General features: G+C 43.3%; 1 protein-coding gene across 1 annotated transcript; it reads left to right on the top strand.

Annotated features, from left to right (window-relative positions):
• The first annotated feature begins 1,339 nt into the window (after positions 1-1,339).
• On the top strand, positions 1,340-17,785 carry naa60 (N-alpha-acetyltransferase 60, NatF catalytic subunit). The gene is made up of 7 exons (XM_083931901.1): positions 1,340-1,516; positions 2,790-2,905; positions 10,036-10,165; positions 12,245-12,341; positions 13,181-13,415; positions 13,654-13,819; positions 16,699-17,785. The coding sequence occupies exons 2-6, from the start codon at positions 2,796-2,798 to the stop codon at positions 13,808-13,810; spliced, it is 729 nt and encodes a 242-aa protein (XP_083788027.1). The 5' UTR covers positions 1,340-1,516; positions 2,790-2,795; the 3' UTR covers positions 13,811-13,819; positions 16,699-17,785.
• The last annotated feature ends 446 nt before the right edge of the window (positions 17,786-18,231 follow it).

Raw genomic sequence — 18,231 nt, 5'->3', positions numbered from 1 at the left:
TTTGCGTCCTTTGCATCTTTGTCAGACAAATACAGCCTGCATAACAGCCACTTTTTTCGGTACCATCAAACGGGACATTTTATCCAAAAGCTATTCCCACATTTTCCGAACCGCCCCCCTGAAGCTGAGATGGACCAATTCCTGTCTCTCAACGTACAACACAAACGACTGATATCTGTCATTTATATTAAGATTGCTCTTCTGAGCCCAGTCCCCACTGCCTCACCTAAAAAAGCATGGGAACATTACTGATGACTAGTGGAGGGACATTCTGAAACTGGTCCACTCATCCTTGATTTGTGCCAGGCACGGCTTATTTCAGTGAACGGTGCTTCATAGAGCCCATTTCACCAATGCTAAGTTGGCTAAGATATACCCTAGTCAAAGTGATGCTTGTAACCGCTGTAGGCAGTCCCCAGCCGACCACACACACAAAGCTCGCTGGGCTCCCTACGTCTAAAAATCTGCCCATTACTACACAAGGTGTCGTGGCCTTTACCACCCTGCTCACCAGACGTAACCTTCTCCTTAAATGGAAACATGTTTTTCCACCGACTCATAATAGTTGGATATGTGATATTTTACAATGTCTAAGGTTAGAGAAGTTAAGGATTTCACAGAGGTGATCTCAGACAGCATTTCACAAAACCTGTGACCCACTGCTGGCTCTTATTAGTAATAGTCTTACTGTTACTCCTGATGATGCTGAGAACATTTCCTAGTGCCTGGAAGGAGAGACCCCGCTCCCCTACCCTTTTTTTTTCCTTAATTTCTTTTTTTGATTTTTACTATTATTTACAGTTTTTACTCTGTTTTGTCTCACTGTACCTTACTTATCTACTTATGTTATATGTTATTTAATGACCTAGTTATTCACTGTGTCTATGTCTGGCATGTGTTGTTGGGAGTGATAGTGGGATTCATGTTACGGTTTTTTCTTTTTCTTGTTCACTTTAAAGCAGACGATCTGACGCAATAGCCAACTGTTTTTTCCCCTGTTTTTCCTTTCTGCAAAAAATTAATAAGAAATAAGAAATCTGGAGAAAAAAAATTTCAATGCAGAACTTTTACTTGTGACAGAGTGTTTCTACAGTGTGGTATGTTAAATACCTGAGTACTTATTCCATCCATGGTGGCACTAGCAGCACTAACGGAGAAAGTGAGTAGTCTTTAGTTGATAGAATACACTTCAACCCAGTAGGTGGCGATAAAGCACAAACATGTTTAACAACACACCGACCAACCGACCGACACTTCCCAGAAGATAGCGCCCTGCAGTGACGTCATCTGTGTAGCCGCCACTAACAGGAAGAAAACATCCAGCTGTTATCTAAGCAGGGACAGCTCTGGCTAGCTTAGCAGCCCGTGTAGCATCGGCACAGTAATGAAACGACGGCCTTGAGAGTAGGGAACAAACTGGTGTTTTATCATGCTGTGTCCGGAGTAGTGACTGTATCGTTGACACCCAAGGATATAATCTTCCTCGACTTTCCTCCGCTCTGAGTGTTGAAACAAGGTATGTTAGCTTAGCAACACACGTCAGCTAGCGGTAACCAAGGTTAGCTTGGTTGCTAACTAACGTCAGCAGGCAGTTGTTTTATTAGAGTCTACTTTACACGTCACTGCGTTTCCCTCTATTGTATTGTGAATCTGTGAGTATTTTAATATTAGGGCGTAGATAGTGCGTGTTGGTATAAATATATCGACAAGCAGACACTTGTGTTATCCGTCTAAAAGGTGAGTTAACATTAGATTGGTCATTTAATGACTCATTCATCTGTGTAGATGGGGAATGTATCTGCAATGATCGGCTGAAGCTTGATGATGCGGATTGTCAGCAAGAAAAACATACAGTGCCCCATTAACACAGACTCATTGTGTATGGAGTCGGGTCGATCACAAGAGATGGACACTGCACTCTCTACAGACGTTTATATTTTTCAATATGCTTCCAGTAGCTTTGAATTCATTATTTTTGCAATTAACAACCTAAAGAGGAGATGGCACAGCAAGCACCTGCCAATACAGTAAACTTGTATCAGTCTGTGAAGTTGCTCAACCCCATCACTGAAATGTCCGGATAGAGCGTAAATGTCTTTATAGACCATATTTCCAGATGCCCACTATTACATAGAGCAGCATGTGAGAACTAGCTGCTTATTCTGATCATTGTACATTTTTAGTGACGTGTTGTTGTATTAATTGACCAAAACAATTATTACATTCATTTGCAGTAGTTAAAAAAAGAGTTATTGGTACAGTTTTGGCCTGCAACCTGTGATTTAAACAAATATAAAATTGTCCAGCATTGTTTTCCTGAGGTGTTTCATTTTTCCGCAAGTTTCTTCATGATGAATAAAGTTTTATCTTAACTAGATCTTTTGCCTGATCAACAGTACAATACGCAAACATATACCCATTCTCAAAATATATGGTGATTCAGTGTCTGTTAGCTGACTATTCTATAAATTCATTGATCCGTTTCTGCAAGATGTGAAGCAAAGCTCTTGAAAGTTTAATTCAAGTGAACATGAGTTGTAGTCTCCTTCATCCCACAGTAATAGAGGGTGTTCTATGTCACGTATTTTTCCCCCCAAATAATCCAAACTAGTAAACCCAATATGATTTTAGTTTAATTTGGGTGTGAATAATTGCTGTTCACTAAAGTCAGGACTTCCTGGTGGTCATATTTTTAAAGAATTGAAGTTTCGTTCCATATTATTGTTATATAGGTTGGTCGTCTGCTGTGGCTTACCAAACTTGTTTGTGCTCTCTGTTGTTCACTGCAGGTGTGAATGAGTGACGTGGTGCCTCCCACAGCTCTCAGTGAAGTCCAGCTCCGCTTCCTCTGCCACGATGACATAGAGAATGTCAAGCTGCTCTGTGGTGATTGGTTCCCAATCGAGTAAGAATCACATTCATTACTCCAATGTAGTGATAGACCGATACTGACCGATCTATCTATCTATCTATCTATCTATCCATCTACATCAGCCGGCCGATATTTGCGGGCTACTGCGTTCGCCGCTAGTTTTTTCCCGACATTATTGACAGACGGGTTCCTTATTTACCTAATTTTTTATTAAATTTTGCAGATGATCAAAGCTGCAGAGTACAACAGTTATACAGTGTTTCAGTGCATTTGCCTCAAGGTGAAGAAACAGAAATAAAAACCCCACCATAAATCCTACTATCCCTCCTTGAGGCCCTAGTCTGATCATATGCAGAATACAGGGTCGGTGCAGGAAGGCAGAAACGCATAGTTATTCAAAACTGGGGCAAGGATTGAAGCCCTGTGCAATCCGTGCTGCTTCCTGAACTGGATCCAAATTTTAATGGTATTGAGTGCAAAGAGCAGGAAGAAGATGTTATCTCAGTATGAGCCCAGGGTGGGCAGATGTCTGCAACTTCACTGCGGAGCCAATATAGAAGTTTATTAATGTTGCAGGCCTAGAAGTAGCGGCGGAAATTAGGGAGTGCTTGTCCCCCTTCAGGTTTAGGGAGTTGGAGAATATGTTTTTTGGTAGGACTGGTTTATTCTGCCAAATATAAGCGTTAAGCTGTTGATCTAGATTAGTAAAAAAATTTTTATTTTAGACAAATTGGGAGGCGTTGAAAAAGATACAGAAACTTTGGTAAAATGGCCATCTTAATAAGATTAACCCGGCCTGCGAGGGACAGGGGGAGGCCCGCCCATCTAGGCAGGACTTTCATTTATCTAATAGCAGCTGGAAGTTCCTTTGAAAAAGGTCCCTGAAGGAGCTAGTTATAAACACCCCAAAATTCTTGAACCCCTTGTCTGCCGTTTTAAAGGGGAATATGGATTGTGAGAGTGATTTCGCCAAGTTTTTGACAAAAAATAACTAATTCTTCTGAATATTCAACTTCTACCATAATATTTTGATAGCTAAACAGGATAAATATGGTTTAGATATAGTACGGAAATGGGTCAAGAGCTATCACACATCGACTTGCTTGGACATAGTTTGTGAGGTTCCACAGGGGTCAGTTCTGGGTCCAAGGCTGTTTATACTATATATAAATGACACATGCAAAGTATCCAATATTCTGAAATTAATATTATTCGTGGATGATACTAATATTTTCTGTTCTGGGGATGATTTGAACCAATTAGTGGAATAAATAAATGGTCATGCTTAATGTGTGGTTTAAAAAAATAAATGATCACTAAATCTAGAGAAAACTAAAAACATGCTGTATGGGGAAAAAAGACTGCAACAAGAGTATTAACATTCAAGTTAATGGAGTGAATATTGAAAGAGGTGAAATAAACATCAAAGATGCTTTGCTACAAGCAGAATCTGCTAGAGCTACTTACAATGTTGCAAGCTCCTCCTCTTGTGGGAAATTCTTGGTGGCAGGATGGTCTGAGCGGTGCAGCGTACCAGCTGCAGGGGTCATCAGCTGGGGGCCATCCTTCCTTGATGATTCGCCCCTTTAATTCCAGAACACCTCCGGATGGTGGGGCCCGTAGTCAGGGACGTCTCCCTGCAGCTGGACTCAGGACTATGCATGGCAGGGGTGTCACTCCCTGAGCCAGGTCTGGACCTGGCCGCATACCCTCTGCATCTTCTCTGGGAGCCACTAGTGGAGTCAAGATTCGCCTGCTCCAGGGCTCCTACTGCAGGCTCTTGTCAGCCATATCCATCTTGATGTAGTCTCGGCTACCATTGCTATCTCCCCCGTGGCTTTCTTGAGTAGTTTGGGTTCCAAACCAATCTTATGAAAGAAGTAGCGCACTGATGTTACTGGTAGACCGTGGCAGCCGACTTCGATGGGAAATAGGGCTGCATACCATCCCTTGGCAAGAGCCTCATCAATCAAGTCCTGGTACTTTTCTTTCTTCAGTTGGTGAGAGAGGGCTAGCCTGTTCTCCCAGGGCACAGTTAGTTCCACTAGCACAATGGTTTTCGTGCTCCTGGATAGTATGACCAACTCTGGTCTGAGAGAAGTTAAAGCCACCTCCTCTGGAAAGACTACTTTCCTTTTTTGGTGCATTTGCATCTCCCAGTCTGAAGCTCTGTGTAGAATGGAAGGTGGGTTCTTGGGAACTGTTCTTGCCTTGGGGGTCTTCTCGTGGTGGTGCCTTGTGTTTGTTGGCCATTGCCCTCAGCTGTTCTGTCCATTTGGCGACTTCTGTAAGAACCTTATCGTGTCTCCACCTGTTGCGGCCTTCTCCCAGTGCTTTAGGTCATCCCGTTAAGATGTGGTTCAGGGAGCAAAGGGGATTTCCACACTGCTTACAGGATGGATCCTCTTCTTTCCCCCAGATCTTCAGATTGTTTGGGGTTGGTAAGAGGTCAGCAACTGCACGCAAGAGGAAGGACAGTTTGCCCTGGTTGGTACCCCAGAGTTCCTTCCAGGACAGTGGGCGATCTAGTGCCTTGTCCCACTGCATCCATTGTGCTTGAGCTGCAAGCCCTGTTGCTTTTACACGCCGGTCTTCTTCTGCTACCTCACGGACCCGCTGCAGCACTAGTCCTCTCCGGCCTTTGACGTTAGTCTTGCTCCACATCCTGGTGTCGTAGTGCCCGAGTCCCAGTCGCCCTTGACAGACCACCCCAACGATTTCTTGGTGCCTCCTTTACTGCTTCCTGCGGCTTCCACTTCCTGCCGCACTTGATGGACGTATTAGTGTGTCTGACTTTCTCATCTTCAGACAGAAGCAGTGTGCTGACTGCTTTTGCCTTAGTGGCTTTGAACTCTTCCACCACTGATGAAACTGGCAGGCGGAGCTTGGATGTCTTGCTTTACAGATTCACAGCGCTGAACGACGGGGGTACTCCCAGCCATCTTCGTATGAATTTACTGCACATTCTTTCCATTGCCTCCGCCTATGTCATAGGGAAGTCATACAATAGGAATGGCCATTGCAGTCTAGGTATGATGCCATACTGGAAGCACCACACCTTGAACCTTCCGAGCAGCTGACTGTTGTCAATCGCCTTGAGCCAGGTGTTTAGCTGAGCTACAGTGCTATTGAGGTTTTCACCGTCCTTCAGGGTGCTGTCATAGTTCTTTCCAAGGCATTTGATCTCTTGGTCTTGTATGGTTGGGATTTCCGACCCTTGAATACTGAAGATGCTTTTTGTCAGCTTCCCTTTCAGTATACTTAGGCTCCTAGATTTCTTCAGGTTGAACTGCATTCGTTACCAAGTGGCCATCTTCTCCAGAGAGCTTAGGATCCACAGTGTTCCTTGGATCGACGGCGTCATCACCGTAACATCATCCATAAAAGCTCTGCAGGATGGATGTCTTGTATCATCGTCTGCTTTTCGTCCTCTACATTGCATTCCTGCTGTCTTAAGTAGGAGGTTCGTGGCAGCCACGAACAGTACCACGGATATTGTGCATCCTGCCATGATGCCTTTCTCAAGTCTCTGCCATTTGGTTGTGAAATCTCCCACTGTGTACCTCATATTCAGTGAATCCATGTGAGACATCACAAGCTTGGTCACTTCAGATGGAACTTGATAGTGCTCCAGTGCTTTTTGGATCAGCTGGTGAGGTACGCTTGGGTAGGCCTTGGTGAGATCTAGCCATATGAGTGAGAGAGTGTTGTTGTTGGTTTTTGCTTCCTTGGTGATCTGGCTGATCGCTGACGTATGCTCCAGACATCCGTAGTATCCTGGGACTCCTCCTTTTTGGACACTTGTTTCTACATACTTGTTCGCGATTAGGTACGATGTTAGTCTTTTAGCAATGATGGCCCAGAATACCTTCCCTTCAACGTCAAGGAGGGAAATCTCTCTGAATTGGTCAAGTCCTGATGAGTTCAGTTCTTTGGGGACGAAACAGCCCTCAGCAATTGTCCAGAGCCAGGGTTCCTGCTTCTTTTTCCAGAGTGTCCTGAAAAGCTTTGCTAGCCTCTTGAGCAGCAGGGGGCAGTTTTTGTAGATCTTATAGGTGGTGCATGAGGATCCCGGGGCAGACCCTGCTCTGGCTTTCTCTACTACCGTCCTTACATCATCAAGAGTGAAGTCTGCCATGTTAAAGGGGATGTGTGGCTTGAGTATTGGCAGGTGGAATGGACAGTCCTCCAGTGGGATCTCTCTGCTGGGATCACTGTGGGTTGCTGCCCCACTGTCTTCCACTTCCTCCCTTGTGCATGTCAGTTTTTCCCGCTTTTTGGCCTTCCAAGTATGCCGGCTGTAAACTGGAAGGGATTGTTGAAGAAAGCCTTCCTCTGTCTACGCTTCTCACTCTGCTTTTTCAGGCTTGTCTCGGCCTTTCGAAGCTGGATTAGGGTTTTCCACAGTTCTGAACTCAGCTCGTTTAAGTTAGAGAGAACAAAGTGCGGGGAGGGATTATTGATGACATGTTAAGTTGGAGTGTGTCCATGTTTTGGAAGGCACAAAAACTACTAAATCAGAAAGCACTTTATCTGTTGTTTTGAGCACTAGTCTCTCCACACCTACAATACTGTGCAGAGGTGTTGGGACATACTTTTAAAGACGACACACGGTGCAGTAGATGGACTGCAATACTGCCCCCGCTGCTCCGATTCTGCAGCCAATCTCACGCTCCATCGTCCCCTCAGTCGTGAACATGATCCTGAGGTACGTGAACTCCTTCACTTGGGGTAAGGACTCATTCCCTACCTGGAGTAAGCAATCCACCGGTTTCCTGCTGAGAGCCATGGCCTCAGATTTAGAGGTGCTGATTCTCCTCCCAGCTGTTTCACATTCGGCTGCAAACTGATCCAGTGAGTGCTGACGGTCACTGACCGACGATGCCATTAGGACCACATCATCTGCAAAAAGCAGAGATGAGATCCTCAGCCCACCAAACTGCAACCCCTCCCCACTACGACTACGCCTCGATATCCTGTCCATGAAAATCACAAACAGGATTGGTGAAGCACCCCTGGCGCACCCAGATAAGTGCCCAAACTGATCCAGAATTGATAAAACTTGGGGGAGGGAGGATGTGGGGTTAGAAATAAATAAGAGAAGGTCATCGGCATATAAGGAGAGTTTGTGGATTAGACCAAAACGAGTGATGCCTTCAAACTCAACTCACTCGTCTAAGCCAGATAGCTAGTGGCTTGATGTTGAACAAGAAGGGTGATTGGGACAACCCTGCCGGGTCCCACGCCGGAGAGGGAAATATGCTGAGCGACACCATTAGTGTTTACAGATGCAGAGGGGGTTGCATACAGAAGCTTAACCCAAGAAATAAAATTAGGATCAAAGCCAAATTTATCCAAAATGAAAAATAGAAAGCCCTACTCCACTCGGTTGAAGGCCACTACGACCTCAGGAGTGTCTGACCCCAGTGAGAATATGATGTTGAGCAGCCTTCTGGTTGAAGAATGGATGTCTGAATGAATCCGGTCTGGTCTTGTGAAATTATCGATGACATCACACTTTGGAGGTGGGGGGTGAGGACCTTAGAGAGGAGCTTACAATCTACGTTTAAAAGTGAGACCGGTCTGTAGCTGCCTCATGAGGTAGGATCCCTGTCTTTCTAAGGAGCAATGAAATAGATGCTTCGTTCATAAGTTCCATCAAGTTTTAACAATTTCCACCAGCCTTGCCCGTTCAGCCCTTCTCATTTGAGAAATATGGGATATCACTTGTCCTCGAACAGTAGCTTTAAGTGCTTCCCACCGAATGCCGCTGCTGACGTCGAGGGTGTTATTAAAATCTATGTAAGAGCAGATTTGAGTCGCAACAAAATCTCTAAACTTACTATCCGACAGTAAGTGTGAGCTGAACCTCCATGTTGAACGTTGAATTGTATCCTGTGGAAAACTAACTGTGGTAGGAGCGTGGTCAGAAGTGTCTACTGGGTGATAGTCACATACATTCATGCTGTGGAGGAGGTTGTTATCGATTAAGAAGAAATGAATTTGGGAGAATTTGTTTGGGATTTTCTGCAAATATCCTTGTAAAAAACTGCTCATCGTCCCAGGTGGGCGCACAAACTGAAACTAAGACCCCTGGTGTGTTCTGGATTGTGCCCAAAACTATGACATAGCGGCCATCAGTATCTAGTATTACATTTGTTGGCTCAAACTGTTACTGTGTCAGGTTCGATTTTGATTGCGTTGTTCATTCCAGGAGATCAGACACACTCCAGTACCTGTCTTTACAGCATTAGCCATAGGAACAATAAAAATAAGTTAGAATGACACTGCATGACCTTAAAGTATTCGGAAGAGAGTGTGGAGGGAGGGTAAAACAAAACAAACACATGAAACAGAACAAAGCAACATAAAACAAGATAATGACACGCTTCATCTATTTTTTTCTTCCTCTACTGTAAAAAACTAATTCCATCTGTTTTAAATTATTAAAATGAATACCTCATTGTACCAGAGGGCAATGTTCTGTTGTATTAACTGCCTTAACATATACGTTATATTCACATTACTATAAATATTATAGTTACTGTTAGGCTTTGCTTGCATCTCTGGAAGTGTCTCTGTCTGTCTCTCTCTGTCCATCTGTGTGTCTTTTCTCTCTTTCTTTCTCTCTCCTTTTCTTCCTCCCCAACCGGTCAAGACAGATGGCCGTCCTCCACAGAGCTGGGTCTGTCTGACGTTCCTGCCTGTTATAGGGAAGGTTTTCGTTGCCACTGTACTCTACAGAGGAATTGTTGGGTCTATGTAAATCATAAATAAGTCATTGAGTGTGGTCTTTACCTACTCTGTAAAGTGTCCTGAGATAACTTTTGTTATGATTTGACACTATAAATAAAATTGAATTGAATTGAATTGAGGCAGCGACAGAGCAACCATGTTAGTGTTTTTACACTTCACATTAAATTAAATCAATCAAATCAATGTATATCCATGATCCTGGAGTTAAAACGATCCAGGTATTTTATTCAGTACCAGTTAATAAAGCTTAGACTTTCAAAACTGCAGAACCGACTTCTTCATCACTTGGCAAAACTCATCATGCACACTGTGAAGCTGGCTGGGCCGTACCATTACGTTCAGCATGAATACATGATTCCATCCATGCACAAATGCCAAGCCTATAAGTTCTGACCTTTTGACCGCAGGTACCCAGACTCATGGTATCAGGACATCACCTCCAACAAGAAATTCTTCTCCCTCGCAGCCACCTTCAGAGGAGGCATTGTGGGAATGATTGTGGCCGAGATCAAAGGCCGGACCAAAGTACACAAAGAGGTACGATGTTCAGCCCTGTTAGACACTCGCTCACACAAAACACAAGGCTTTGAAGTTGTACTCTGTAGAGATGGACTCAGTGAGTGTGTTGTTAGTGCACTTTATTCACTCAGACGGCTGCCATTTGGACATTTCAGAAGTGGAGCCCATACACATTTTAGAATCTGTTTGTAGTCTACTAATTAGAGGAACTATCATGCCCCTGACTGAGCTAGACTCTGTTTGTACACAGGATTCGTAAATAATTTATTAGAAAGGATGAACATTAAAAAAAGAAGGTTTTTCTTTGACCCTGGTTTGACCTGGCAGTAACATGTGGTCCGAGCAATCCGAACACAAGTGGACAGCTCTAACTACAGGTGAAAACACTCTCAGGACACACTGAGGATGCTTTGAGATAGTAGTGAGAAGGGGTATGGGACTCTTGTCCACATTAGGGACTGCCTACTCAACTGCCACCCACTACCTGTTAGACCTGTCCTGAGAAATGTAGCAAATAAAGTTTATTTAACTGACTTTGTCAAAGCAGTGAGGTTCTGCAACAGAGAAGCTGTCATTACGCATGGCTGTGTCTGTTTATAGTTTTTTTTACCGCTTATTCAACGCGTTTCTTTAAACCATCCTTGTGGTAAAATCTCATTGTTATTATTATAATTATTATTATTATTATTAATAATAATAAACATGAGAAGGATGATCAATGATTTATTAATAGAGCTGCATTAGTCAATGCCTTCGCAATTCGAGTATACTTCCTAGAGATGAGCTGGATACTCGGCTGAAACGCGTATCAGGTACGGATAAAGCACTTTTGCCCTGTACGAGTATTATACGAGTAATACGAGTCAATATCTGTGCTCGAATTGAATGAAAATTCTCATTGGGCTGGTCATAGGGTCATCCCTATGTTCCCTGGAACATAGGCCATAGGCATTTAATTAAGCATTTTGTTAGGGCTAGAGGTTACAGTCAGGGTTGGGGGGGGGGTAGTGTATTTGCCGGGGAATTCAGCACGGATTGTGGAAAAAATAACAGACTGGGTAACATAGCACCCTTTCTGTGAAAAGCAGGGAAGCAAGAAAAGCCTTTAAAAAAAAAAGGGGGAAAAAAGGGTCCAATATTCCCCAGTCACATACAAAGCAGGGAACATAGGATCCGGGGAACATAGGTACACTCCCCTTGTCACAGCGCCCCTCTGCTCTTTTCACTCACACACAGAACACCCCTCTGTTGCTCCCTCAGTCACTCTGCTCTTTTCTGTTAACGTTTAGGGTTTCTTCAGCTTCAGGTTTGTTTTTACTTCGGTTTGTACTTACTTATTAACCAGTGGAGTTCTGGTAAATGAGGGTTCGTTCAGACGTGGTGCTTGGTAGAATGCGACTCGCGCATTTTTAATTTATTTTCTTTTAACCGTCAGCTGGCTCAAACCAGTTTTTTTTACTTCACGACCACAGTGTCTGGCACTTTCTTGCTGTATTTCTTTAAAAGAATAGAGGTAGTAGTGCTATAAATAATATTACAAATTAAGCTACACTCTCACTCACTCTCTGTCTGTCTGTCTGTCTGTCTGTCTGTGTGTGTGTGTCTCTCTCTCTCTCTCTCTCTCTCTCTCTTTCTCTTTCTCTTTCTCTTTCTCCCTCTCTCCTCGATCTGTCTCCAGTCCAACCCACCTCCGAGTTAACTCCTGCCCACTTCCGGGTTAGGCCCCGCTCATACTCACTCATCCCTAATACTTGCTTACTTTAGGCCCTAGTTTTTATAAGCTGTTCATGGATGGAGTGTCTGGTGTCAAAAGTGAATTTGCCTTTGGAATAGTATTTTCATTTTGGAGTGTGCCTTCCCTGTTGGTCATTTGCCTAAGCAAAGAGGAAGAGGCTGTACTGGTGAGGGAGCAGAGAGAATATTGAGACTGACACCAAATGACCAAACTCAAGATCACTCAAGTGATATTTTTTAATTCAATACTGAATCAAATGTAGATTTTATTCCCAAGACAGTTGTGAATGGTAAAAATATAGAATCATTTAATGTTTATGAAGAGTGCTGTGTCTTGATATTAAAATTCCTCTCTGTCTTTAGGATGGAGACATCCTGGCCTCCAGTTTCCATGTGGACACACAGGTAGCCTACATCCTCAGCCTGGGAGTGGTCAAAGAGTTCAGGAAACATGGCATAGGTACCTCTCCCACTGCTCTTACACGCACAACACAAATTTGACTATTGTAGACTATTACTTTGACTTAGATCCATTCCTTTAACACTTGTCCAAACCTATATTACAACCACTACCTGCCAAGCCCATTCTTTACCCTAAGAGACGTGACCAGTTCAGAATGAGAGGCTTTATTACAACCACACTGCAATTAAAAATAATGAATGGTCCAAGAATTTACTGGGAAAACATATTTTGCAGTTCGCCTTTATTGGCAGTCTATATTAAGCAATTTTTTTTTTTAAGTCCCAGTCAGCAACATTTGCCTGTTGTTTGTTTTGCAAACATCCACAGCGCCCTTATCTTCCTGTCCACTCAGCACAGAGCTGACTCTCAGGCACACACGGCACAGATCCCCCCCTCAAGCACAGGCACACGCCTCAAGCTAGACATACGCTCAATTACGTTAGCCTTTGCTATCTATGAGTAAGTTAGCCAGCCTACCTCCATGTAGCATGTACTCCATTCTGTTTAATGGATGAGAGAAGACATAGGAATCTGGTGCACGCGCACTGACGAGCACTTGATTGGAGAGAGCTGAGGAGCTTGGTGGTAGTGGGGGAGAAACAGAAAATGTGCTATATCATGATATACTGTATATTCTTATATGGATGTGAAATGACTTATATTGTGATATGAGATTTTGGTCATATCGCCAAGTCCTAGAAGCTTGTATGAGGGAGAAACTCTTTCTGTCTTTTTGGATGAATAAATAGGGAACTTTAACACCTCCTTTTAGTAATGCTTTGTAAAATGACAGAGATAATCATTTTGATTGCGCTCTTCTCCTTTGGATCATTCAGGCTCCCTACTGCTGGACAGTTTGAAGGAGCACATCTCAACAACAGCCCAGGACCACTGTAAGGCAATCTACCTTCACGTCCTCACCACCAACAACACTGCCATCCACTTCTATGAGAACAGGGACTTCAGTCAGCACCACTACCTGCCCTACTACTACTCCATACGAGGCGTCCTCAAAGATGGATTCACATATGTGCTCTACATCAATGGGGGTCATCCCCCCTGGACAATATTATATCCTTTTGGGGAAGCAGAAAGAGAAGACACCGTCTCGCTATTATTTAGTGGACAGAATGCTTTTATTTTTCACTCTTACACCAGAACTTTATTTGCAACAATGAGTAGAATCTACAGCATCTCGTTGGAGATGTCATGCACAGATCTTTGTATTTTCAGGCAATCAGACAGACATGTCAGAAATAAACCCACACAAATGTTGTATTTTGAAATTTTCCTTAACTTGTTGTCCCACTGACTATATCCAGCACATCGGTTCAACCCTGGCCAGCCTGAGCCCCTGCTCCCTCCCTCAGAGGCTGTACCGGCAGGCCCAGTCCCTGCTGCGGTCTCTGCTTCCCTGGTCCAACATCGCCTCCAAGACTGGCATACAGTACAGCAGAACAATGTGACACAACAAGGTGGGTGGGAGTGATGCTGACAGGAGCATACTCTTGTAGTTAATGACTACCTTAGGCTGGTGTAAAAATGTTCAAACTGGTTTGATATTAAGCTCACCGGATCAGTATACAGACCTTTACCACTAGGTGTTGCTTGTGACTCAGCAGCCACTCCCGAGTGGAACTTCATGTAAGCTGCGTTTCATGAGTTGTTCAACATGCCCTTCACTTCTCCTCAGCTCTTGGCATTACATAACAGCACACGTCACATGTAGGCCACTTGGAGTGCAGAGGCAAATTGGGTGGGGGGAGGAGTGGGGGATGAAATGGAGCGCACCTGCCCTCGTTCACTTCAGCCCAAACTATCATGCATCCACCACCAGGTGTAGGTTTTAGCGCTGTACTGCTTCTCATTTGTCAAATAATGACAAATATTTTCAGACTCATTTGATTGATGAATGTGTGTGATTGTGATATGTCTGCACCGTCTGCACTTCGCTGCATCATCTTTGATTCAGAAAGATTCTGTTTGTGATCTGTATCATCATTATTATTATAGCTATGATATTGTGCAATACAGATAATGTTGAGAAGGAACCACACACATTAAGTATAGACATATAAACTAAGTCGTACTAAATATTTACTGCAACAGGTCATTTTTCAGTAAAATATGAAGCTATCAATGAAATTTTCTTCAGAAACTAAGATATCATTTATAGAAAACTGAAACTGAAAAGCATGTCGGATGAAGATGGTTTTTAATATTGATGATTTAAAAAATAGCTTTATTTATACATATTGTTTAGGGATTGTAATATTTTTCTTCTTCAGTGGTGAGTAATCAAAGAGTTTTACGTCCATTACTGCCACCTACCCATGGATGTATTCTCTTCCACCAAATACAAAACTGCATCGTTGTTCACTCAGCCCTCTGAGCGTTGATCTCACCAAGTTACCTTCAGTGTTTCAGACTATTGGAACAACACTTAAGATGGCGGTGGATGCTAAGGGGAAGTGAAAGTTCCACTGTTTGAACGCAGCATGGGAGTCTATGAGTGAGAGTGTTGTCCAGTCCACTAGGTGGTAGTAATGCACCTCTGGACCATGATTTTTTATCTGACTGTTTACACTTTGCCATATTTGCCACACAGTTTCAGTTTTATTTTAGACGCACACACACACAGATACACCATCTATTTTCTCGTCGCCCCAAAGAAAACAAACACGACGTGCACTACTGAAATGTGATCCGTAAAGTATTTCTATTCTAAATTGCGTAGAGCCTGTCAGACACTAGTGGCTCTGTTGGGCCAGTTATAAACAAATATAATAGTGAAACACGCTGTCACTATCAGTTTTGGGCAGCTATTCGTAAAGTCTAGTTCAGTTACTAGTTACTGACTTTAAACACTGCACTGAAGCTAACGGTACCCTCGCCTGCCGCTGTGTATGGCAGTGGTGTCACTGATTCTCAGCAGGTTTATATCAGACAGCGGCAGAAAGCTCTGCTGCACTTGAGCTGCAGAAAAGCAGAAATGCTTGAGATAATGAAGCTCGTGTGGAGACTAATGTTACCGGGATGAATAAAATAAAGACCTACAGTGCCTTGCGAAAGTATTCGGCCCCCACGTCACGTAGAATTTTATGCACCACTTTGAATTGTTTCAATAGTAACTTATTCATGGTAAATTGCGAGTTTATTGCCTTCAACACACACAACTTGTTTCTCTCTCTCTCTCTCTCTCTCTCTCTCTCTCTCTCTCTCTCTCTCTCTCTCTCTCTCTCTCTCTCTCTCTCTCTCTCTCTCTCTCTCTCTCTCTCTCTCTCTCTCTCTCTCTCTCTCTCTCTCTCTCTCTCTCTCTCTCGCTCTCTCTCGCTCTCTCTCTCTCTCTCTCTCTCTCTCTCTCTCTCTCAGCAAACTCAAACAAACAAACACACACACACCCCTGTTAGGTAACCACACCAAATAGCCCTACCCCCAGTGGTGGATTAAGGTGGTCATGGGCCCCTAGGCTACTGTTTGTTTGGGCCCCCAACATTATTAATCATCCTTTATCAGAAAAAACCTGCCAGAACAAAAGAAGAGTTTGCAACTTTGAAGAATCCTGCCAATTTATGCATTTTCACTGTTCTTTCAGTCATTGTGCTTCTCTTTTGCCTGCTCTATCACATTTCCTTTCTGACATTTTGCTACTGTACTATCTAGTAACAGTAAGTGAGGTATTATTTAACAACAAAACTGACCTTATAGGAGTCCCAAGGACACTTTACAGAAAATACACGTAGGTGATGAGGATCTTGAAGTGGATACGTTGTTGTAGGGAAGCCAGTGAAGTTCAGAGGATAGGAGTGATGTGTGCTCTGGAGGGGGAGTGAGTGAGCAGTCGGACGGTGGAGTTTTGCACATTGCATTTTTTGAAGTGCAGTGGAGGGGAAGCCATAGAGGATGCTGTTGCAGTAGTCGAGTCTGGAGGTGATGAAGGCGTTGGCGGGTGTTTCGGCAGCTGAGGAAGAGAGAGTGGGGCAAAGAAAGAAGTTTTGGTGACGTGGTAATGGTTTGACTCGTCATCCCCCCACTTTTTCCAGCATGTGTGTTTTAATTTTAGGTGTTATTTTAGGCGAACAACACTCTGTATTTCTAATGCAATGCCAGTTGAATTTAGGGTCATGATGCTGTCAGCACAAGTTGGTGATGACATCTATGTTTTAATGTGCCATAACGTGTTGTGATGACAAATGGCAGATCAGCCAGTTTGCATAAAATCAAACCAGTTTAAGCTCGTACACCAGACCAGCAAAACCGGAGATCAACCTAACTCTACTAATGATGTGACTTTTTCTGTCTATGAATGGATGTCTGATTTTCTCTTTCTCTCTTCTGTTTGTTTTTTTTTCAGGAGCAAAGCTGTTTGTCATCAGTCTTCCCCTGTACACATCAAGATGTGCAAGCACACTCACATTCTCCATCTGCACACCCTGTGTTTGACACAGGACTCAGGTTCAACCTGCGTTTGACCGCTCACGTATAGAATATTCCTGATTTAGTACACACAAGATGCAGGTTTGCAGATGTACTTCTGTGACCACAGAACGGGGTCGTTGCATTGCAAGGGACAGTGCGATCTGGTAAAACATAGCATTTCTTTTAATTAATCAGTTACTACTGTATATACCGCACTATATGATAGTTACTATAGTAACCTGTGTCTACCCAGTCACACCAAAGCTGAGCGATGTCAGACGTGCTCTCAACCCAGATAGCAGAGCAACGCAGAGGAGAAGGTTCAGATAAACCATGTTGATCCAGGGACACAGGCGGCAAACACCAATAGTATACACACACACACACACACTGGGAACCCCACAGAGACTGAAGGGTCAACCCTGCCTCCTGTCTCACTTCATCCTGTCCACCACTGTCACAGAGACTATGTATACTGTTTGTATATTATATATACTAAGCTAATATATAAATTTATCTCAATATGTATGTCTGTTCTATGCTGTCCGTAGACCTAGTTGAAAGATAACCCATCCTGTCCCTTTTTTGAGAATAGACTGAATCCAGAGTCAGTTCCGTTTTGTAAAATAGAGACTCAAGAACAAGTGAAATTGAATTGGGCTGTGAATCTAGCTATGTTAATAGGTTAGTAGGGCAGAGTAAAGCTAATTATACACAGGGGACTTTGAGACATAATGTAGATGGGTAATATATTAAGTATCAACTGGAGTTTTCAAGAAGTCTTCCCTTTTGGAAAATTCATAATTTGATGTGTGCAATAATTGTACTGAGACCTGTACAGAAACATATGAACATGTTACAGTATGTTACTCAGTACTTATTGCAACCCAACGTGTACAGACACCAATGGAGTGCTGTTTGGAAGTCTTACATAAAAATATGATCAAAACCCTAAGCAAAAATGGCCTTTGTATATTGTTTCTAAATGTTGCCTTTGTATAATTCATAAAAGAGTAAAGGAACATTGCTGGGGTCCTTATTTTAGAGGTTTTAAATGGCTGCAGCCCTGTCTGTCTGCTCTACTGTATGGCTGTAAAGTTGCTGCTAATGCAGAGAAATGTCCATTTGTTTGTCAAGATTTTAGGTCAGCATTTTTGGTCCTGCAGAAGAGATGAAAAAGGAAGTAATGCTTTGTGTGTGTGTGTGTGTGTGTGTGTGTGTGTGTGTGTGTGTGTGTGTGTGTGTGTGTGTGTGTGTGTGTGTGTGTGTGTGTGTGTGTGTGTGTGTGTGTGTGTGTGTGTGTGTGTGTGTGTGTGTGTGTGTGTGTGTGTGTGTGTGTGTGTGTGTGTGTGTGTGTGTGTGTGTGTGTGTGTGTGTGTGTGTGTGTGTGTGTGTGTGTGTGTGTGTGTGTGTGTGTGTGTGTGTGTGTGTGTGTGTGTGTGTGTGTGTGTGTGTGTGTGTGTGTGTG

This window comes from Echiichthys vipera (assembly GCF_963691815.1).
Source record: "Echiichthys vipera genome assembly, chromosome: 17".
In the NCBI taxonomy this organism is placed as follows: domain Eukaryota; kingdom Metazoa; phylum Chordata; class Actinopteri; order Perciformes; family Trachinidae; genus Echiichthys; species Echiichthys vipera.
This window is presented reverse-complemented; position numbering and strand designations above follow the sequence as displayed.

What these genes read in the sequence shown, in the direction of transcription:
- naa60 (XM_083931901.1), top strand. Translation starts at nt 2,796, where the DNA reads ATGAGTGACGTGGTGCCTCCCACAGCTCTCAGTGAAGTCCAGCTCCGC. An exon ending in GGACCAAAGTACACAAAGAG is followed by an intron (nt 10,166 to 12,244) that starts GTACGATGTTCA and finishes CTCTGTCTTTAG; the next exon opens with GATGGAGACATCCTGGCCTC. An exon ending in GTTCAGGAAACATGGCATAG is followed by an intron (nt 12,342 to 13,180) that starts GTACCTCTCCCA and finishes TGGATCATTCAG; the next exon opens with GCTCCCTACTGCTGGACAGT.